Here is a 6,756-nt window from a genome sequence, read left to right as displayed (position 1 = left end):
TTTTTTTTTTTTTTTGTCGGTCGTGGGGCTTGAACTCTGGGTCTGGGCGCTGTCCCTCGACTCTTCAGCTCAAGGCGAGCGCTCTACCACTTGAGCTACAGTGCCACTTCCGGTTTTCTGGTGGTTTATTGGAGATAAGAGTCTCACAAATTTTTCTTACCGGGGCTGGCTTTGAACCTCGATCCTCAGATCTCAGCCTCCTGAGTAGCTAGGATTACAGGTGTGACACACTGGCAGCCAGGCAGATCTCTGTAATCCTAGCTACTCAAGATGCTGAACTCTGAGGATCACAGTTCAAAGCCAGCCGAGGTAAGAAAAATTTGTGAGACTCTTATCGCCAATAAGCCACTCAGAAAACCAGAAGCGCACTGTGGCTCATGTGGTAGAATGCTAGCCTTGAGCTGAAGAGCTGAGGGACAGTACCCAGGCCAAGAGTTCAAGCCCCGCCACTGACAAAAAAAAAAAGGCTGAGATCTGAGGATTATGGTTCAAAGCCAGCTCAGGCAGGAAAGTCTACGAAGTAGAGCTGTGGCTCAAGTGGAAGAGTGGTGTAGCACAAAACTAAAGGACAGGGCTGGGAAGGTGGCTCAGTAGTAGAGCGCTTGCCTTGCATGCCTGAGACCTGGGTTCGATTCCTCAGCACCACATAAGCAAAAAGAAAAAAGCCGGAAGTGGTGCTGTGGCTCAAGCAGTAGAGCGCTGGCCTTGAGCTGAAGAGCTGAGGGACAGTGCCCAGGCCCAGAGTTCAGGAGGCCCCACGACGGGATCCAAAAAAAAAATTTTTTTTTTAAACTAAATACTAAAGGACAGGTCCTGAATTTAAGCCCCAGGACTAGCACACTAAAAGAAAAAATTCTGAATTGACTTGTTTTTTCTTCTCTTCTTAACAAATGCTACCTATCATCTTAGTGATGATCAAAAGAATTTATTTTCCCAGGTGGCTGAGATCTGAGGATCACGGTTCAAAGCCAGCCCATGTAGGAAAGTACGTGAGACTCTTACCTCCAGTAAACCACTAGAAAATCATAAGTGGTGCTGTGGCTCAAGTGGTAGAGCGCTTGCCTTGAGCTGAAAAGCTAAGAGACAGCAGTTCAAGCCCATAACCAACAACAACAAAAAAAGTAGCTAAAAGAGAAGTTTCAAAATGTCTTTATCACAACAGAATGACATTGATCAAGATACACTGTACTCATAAATCAACATGTTGAATTGAAACTCCCTTGTACAGCTACCTAATATATAAGTAACCAATATGTGAAATTAAAAATAAAAAAAAGGAAGGCAGATAGAAAGCCAGGCATGAAGGAGTTTGACTATAATCACTTGCTGGATCATGACTATAATCCCATGATGAAAGGCTTTAGCAGAAGTCAAAGTTCAAGGCTACCCTGAGTTACAGAGTATTACAGCTCAGGTTTGTATAGTAAGACCCTGACTCAATTCATAAAATAGAATAAATATGAAAATAGAATAATAAAACCCATTAATTTTTTTAAAGACATGGTTAACAAGAATAAGTAATAAACCAGGTGCCTGTGGCTCATGCCTGTAATCCTAGCTACTCAGGAGGCTGAGATCTGAGGATCATGGTTCAAAGTCAGGACAGGCAGTAAAGTCTATGACACTCATCTCCAATTAACAATCAAAAAACCACGGGCTGGGAAGGTGGCTCAGTGGTAGAGCGCTTGCCTTGCATGCATGAGACCCTGGGTTCGATTCCTCAGCACCACATAAGCAGAAAAAGCCAGAAGTGGCGCTGTGGCTCAAGTGGTAAAGTGCTCACCTTGAGCTGAAGAGCTGGGGGACAGCGCCCAGGCCCAGAGTTCAGGCCCCATGACTGGCAAAAAAAAAAAAAAAAAAATCAAAAAACCAGGAGTGGAGCTGTGGCTCACAGTGATCGAGTGCTAGCTAGCCTTGAGCAAAAATGCTCAGAGACAGAGCCCAGACCCTGAGTTCAAGCCCTACAACCAACAAAAAGCATAGGAAAATTTGTGTACAGAAAATGTAAGATACCTCTAAGAGAGACATGTACATAGAAACTGCAACTGAGGGGCTGGGAAGTTGTCTCAGTGGTAGAGCGCTTGCCTTGTATGCATGAGGCCTTGGGTTCAATTCCTCAGTACCACATAAGCAAAAAGAAAAAAGCCGGAAGTGGCACTGTGGCTCAAGTGGTAGAGCGCTAGCCTTGAGCTGAAGAGCTGAGGGACAGCGCCCAGGCCCAGAGTTCAGGCCCCACGGCCAAAAAACAAACTAAAAAGAACATTGAAATATCTACCATTAATGCAAAAGGAAAACAACAAATTTACCATTTTAAATTTCCTCAAATCATTATAATGAAACTATTGTTTTATTATTTTTTGTGCCCATACTGGAGCTTGAACTCAGGCCTGGGTGCAGTCCATTAGCTTTTCGCTTAAGGCTGCACTCTACCATTTGAACCACACATCCACTTGTGGCTTTTTTGTATTTGTTTTTGTCTGTTATGGGGCTTGAACTCTAGGCCTAGGCACTGTCCCTGAGCTCTTCAGCTCAAGGTGAATGCTCTACCACTTGAGCCAAAGTACCACATCTGGTTTTCTGGTGATTAATTGGAGATAAAGAGCCTCATGGACTTTCCTGCCCAGATTGGCTTTGAACCATGATCCTCAGATCTCAGCCTCCTGAGTAGCTAGGATTACAGGCATGAGTCACTAGCACCCAGCTCACTAGCTTTTTGGTGGTTAATTGAAGAGATTTTCATGCCCAAGGTTGGCAGGATCCTCAGATCTCAGTCTCCTGAGATCTGAGTGTGAACTACCAGTACTTGGCTAAAAAGATCATTTCATAATAATGATGAAGTTCTAAAATGATAAAAAAAAATACACTGTTTTTGGTGTAATGCAGAACAGTGACACAAGAAATGTGCCCTTTAATCCCATAATTATAAGAGCAAGAATTTATCAAAGGCATTCTTCTAACATGTGCATAAAGATTTACCTATAAAGATGAGTACCCTTACCAGGCACTGGTGGCTCACACTTGTAATCTTAGCTATTCAGGTCATAGTTCCAAGCCAACCCAGACAGGAAAGTCCATGAGACTCATCTCCAATTAACCACCAAAAGGCTGAAAATGGAGATGTACTTCAAGTGGTATAACACCAACCTTGAGGGAAAAAACTCATGAACAGCACCCAAGCCCTGAGTTAAAGCCCCAGTACCAGTGTTAAATGAAGGGAAGAGGGGTGACATGACCAAACAACTGGATTACTTAGTGTTCAGAAATGGATGCTTGACATTGAGCGAGTGGTGCCTTACTCTCAATTTGCCACCAGAGGGCACAAGAGCATCCTCCAGAAGATTTGGGGGCAAATGGGGGGGGGGGGTGACATCAGGCTTCAATTAAAACTTGCTCCCAAGTTGGTGCTACAGCCATGCCTGTAATACTAGCTACTCAGGAGGCTGAGATCTGAGTATCACGGTTCAAAGCCAGCCTAGCAGTAAAGTCTCTGAGACTCTTCAATTATAAAACCTACCCCCCAAAAGCTGGAAGTGGAGCTGTGGTTCAAGTGGTAAAGCACTAACCTTGAGCAAAAAAGCTCAGGAATAGTGGGAAGGAAAGGAGGGAGGGAGGGAGGGAGGGAGGGAGGGAGGAAGGAAGGAAAGAAGGAAGGAAGGAAGGAAGGAAGGAAGGAAGGAATTGACAGGCTCCATCAAAATAACCCTAAGTGCAGAAGGAACTGAGGAAGTGGACAGGTGGCATCTGAAAAAGAACTGAGGCTTAAAATTTCAATGACATATTTATGACATTTATGTTACAATTTGGAGTTACCTAATGTATTCTGTTATAATAGTGCACAAACTGTTTTGTGGGAATTTTTTTGGAACCGGGGACTTAAACTAGGGGCCCGGGTGCTGTCCCTGAGCTTCCTTTGGTCAAGGCTAGCAGTCTACCACTTTGAGCCCCAGTGCCACGTTCAGTTTTCTGGTGGTTAATTGGAGATAAGAGTCTCATGACTTTCCTGCCCTGGCTTGCTTTGACTTCAATCCTTAGATCTCAGCGTCCTGAGTAGTTCGTTTACAGCTGTAAGCCACCAGTGCACAATGCTTTTTCACTCAAGGATAGCACTTACTACTTGAGCCACAGCTCCACTTCTGGCTTTTTGGTGGTTAATTAGAGATAAGACTCTCATAGACTTTGCTGCATAGGCTGGCTTTGAACTATGATCCTCAGATCTCAGCCTCCTGGGACTATGAGCACAAGCTACCAGCCCCTGCTAGTCACAACATTTTTTTTTTTTTTAGTGCAGGTCCTGGGACTTGAACTCAAGGCCTGGGAGCTGTCTCTGAACTTCATTTTGTTCAAGACTGGCTCTCTACCACTTGAGCCACAGCTCCACATCCAGCTTTTTGATGGCTAATTGGCAATAAGAGTCTGATTGACTTTCCTGCTCTGGCTGGCTTCTAACCGCTATACATAGATCTCAGTCTCCTGGGTGGCTAGAATTACAGGGGTGAGCCACTGGTGCCCTGCTCTCTGCATATGCTTGCTTGTTTGTTTGCTTTTTTGCCAGTCCTGGGGCTTGAACACAGGGCCTGGGCAGTGTCCATGAGCTTCTTTTGCTCAAGGCTAGCACTCTACCACTTAAGCCACAGTGCCATGTCCTGTTTTTTCTGTTTATGTGGTACTGAGGAATCAAACCCAGGACTTCATGCATGCTTGGCAAGCACTCTACCACTAAGCCACATTCCCAGCATCTCTGCACATTCTTTTGTTTGTTTATTTGTTTTGTTGGTCATGGGGCCTGAACTCTGGGCCTGGGCCCTGTCCCTCAGCTCTTCAGCTCAAGGTTAGCGCTCTACCACTTGAGCCACAGCTGCCACTTCCGGCTTTTTTCTTTTTGCTTATGTGGTGCTGAGGAATTGAACCCAGGGCCTCATGCTTGCAAGGTGAGCACTCTACCACTGAGCCACCTTCCCAGCCCCTCTGCACATTTTTTTTTTGGGTCGGTGGTGGGACTTGAACTCTCGGCTTGGGCGCTGTCCCTGTGCTCTTCAGCTCAAGGCAAGTGCTCTACTGCTTGAGCCACAGCGCCACTTCCGGTTTTCTAGTGGTTTATGTGAGATAAGAGTTTCACGGATTTTCCTGCCTGGGAACTGTGATCCTCAGATCTCAGCCTCCTGAGTAGCTAGGATTACAGGCGTGAGCCAAGGGCGCCCGGCCTCTGCACATTCTTAATGGTGGTATTCGAGTCTTACAGCAACTCAGTCACTTTTGTGTTAAAACAACTTGAGTTTGTTCAAAAGTAGTTGCCATATTAAGGAAATACCTGAAGAGACTTCAAGTTTTGTATTTGCTTATGCCTGACTGGGCTGAGTGACTGCAAAACCCATGGTTTGCTGGCATGCTGAACTGAGTCACAAAAGGAGTCCAGCTGCACACAGGCTCCCCCCTTCAGTACCTTCCAGCCAGGGTTAGTGCTGGGCTGTGATCCACACTCCCATATGAGATGGGACAGTTGAACAGAAGCCATCCTATTCCTTACGAAACAAACTGTCCAACCTGAATTTCACTTTTACAAAGAACAGTTCTTTCCAAAGCCTTGGACCTGTAAAATCACAAGAGGAGACATTTACAGAGGTATTAACGCCTTCCAGATGCTAGAGAATCACATTTCCTTCTGACATTAGCAAGATTCTTTTTGTGAATAGTTTCCGAGGGAGGACTTGATTAAAGCAACAGGAGAGAAAAAGGAAGAAAGTAAGTAAAACCATAGCGCCAGGAGGTGGCGCCAGACACATGAGCCTGCCAGGAATAAACCTAGGAAAATGGAGCTGCTGAGATTTTGCCTTCAGAGAAGGTATGTTCCCAAGGGACCTTCAGGACTTCAGGGATGGGATGGAGATTTTACTAGCCATCAGGGAAAGGTCTGCTCCCCTAGAGTTTCCGCATCCCCCACCAGGACCTTGAGCTGGACAGGCACCTGGTCAGAGGGTCTAAGGATACATGACTGCGTAGACTCTTGATTGGATCTAGGGACTGCTATGGCCCATAGTCTGTCCAATGATCTCCAGAGTCACATAGCTCTCTTCTAGACACCTTATTTACCCCCTGCTCAATGCACCCCAGCAGTGCCTGCCCTTAAGACCCTCCAGTCTAGGGGTAACTCTGCTTCTCTTTCTCTCCAGTAAATCTTTGCCGTTTTACTTCTCCTTCTGTGCCCATGGATTCATTCTTTGACACCAAAGAGACAAAGGATTCGATGCAGGGGTTGCAGTTTTTCAGTATCAATAGGTGCAAAATGAAGTTTCAGTCAGAAAATTCTGCATTATAACGAGAAGCATCATGATGTGCCTGTTATTTGTAGCCCTCCTCATCTCTGTTTTTGCTCTCCCCTGTTTTAGTTATCCAAACCTGAAAGTAGTAAATTGAAAATTCCAGAACATAAACATCTCATAAATTGGGCTTTTGTTTGTTGCTTTGTTTTTGTCAGTCGTGGGGCTTGAACTCTGGGCCTGGGCACTGTCCCTCAGCACTTGAGCTCAAGACTAGCATTCTACCACTTGAGCCACAGTACCACTTCTGGTTTTCTGATGGTTAATTGGAGATAAGAATCTCCTGGACTTTCCTGCCCCGGCTGCCTTTGAATTGTGATCCTCAGATCTCAGCCTCCTGAGTAGCTAGGATTACAGGCGTGAGCCTCTGGTGCCTGGCTAACATCCCATAAGTTTTTTTTCTTTGTTTTTTTGGGTTTTTTTGGGGGGGCGGGGTCTGGTC

The 6,756-nt window shown here is 45.5% G+C and overlaps 1 protein-coding gene across 1 annotated transcript in view; it reads right to left on the bottom strand.

The window, feature by feature from the left end:
• The window catches only part of Cdk13 (cyclin-dependent kinase 13), a 140,682-nt gene that overhangs the window by 123,286 nt on the left and 10,640 nt on the right, over nt 1-6,756 (bottom strand). Inside the window, exon 4 of the mRNA XM_013033003.1 lies at nt 5,525-5,587. Coding sequence (XP_012888457.1) covers nt 5,525-5,587 — 63 coding nt within the window. The remainder of the gene's footprint in view (nt 1-5,524; nt 5,588-6,756) is intronic.

The sequence above is a fragment of the Dipodomys ordii genome, unplaced genomic scaffold (genome assembly GCF_000151885.1).
Source record: "Dipodomys ordii isolate 6190 unplaced genomic scaffold, Dord_2.0 Scaffold161, whole genome shotgun sequence".
Lineage (NCBI taxonomy): Eukaryota > Metazoa > Chordata > Mammalia > Rodentia > Heteromyidae > Dipodomys > Dipodomys ordii.
The sequence above is the reverse complement of the archived record's forward strand: the minus strand, read 5'-3'. Positions and strand labels throughout refer to the sequence as shown.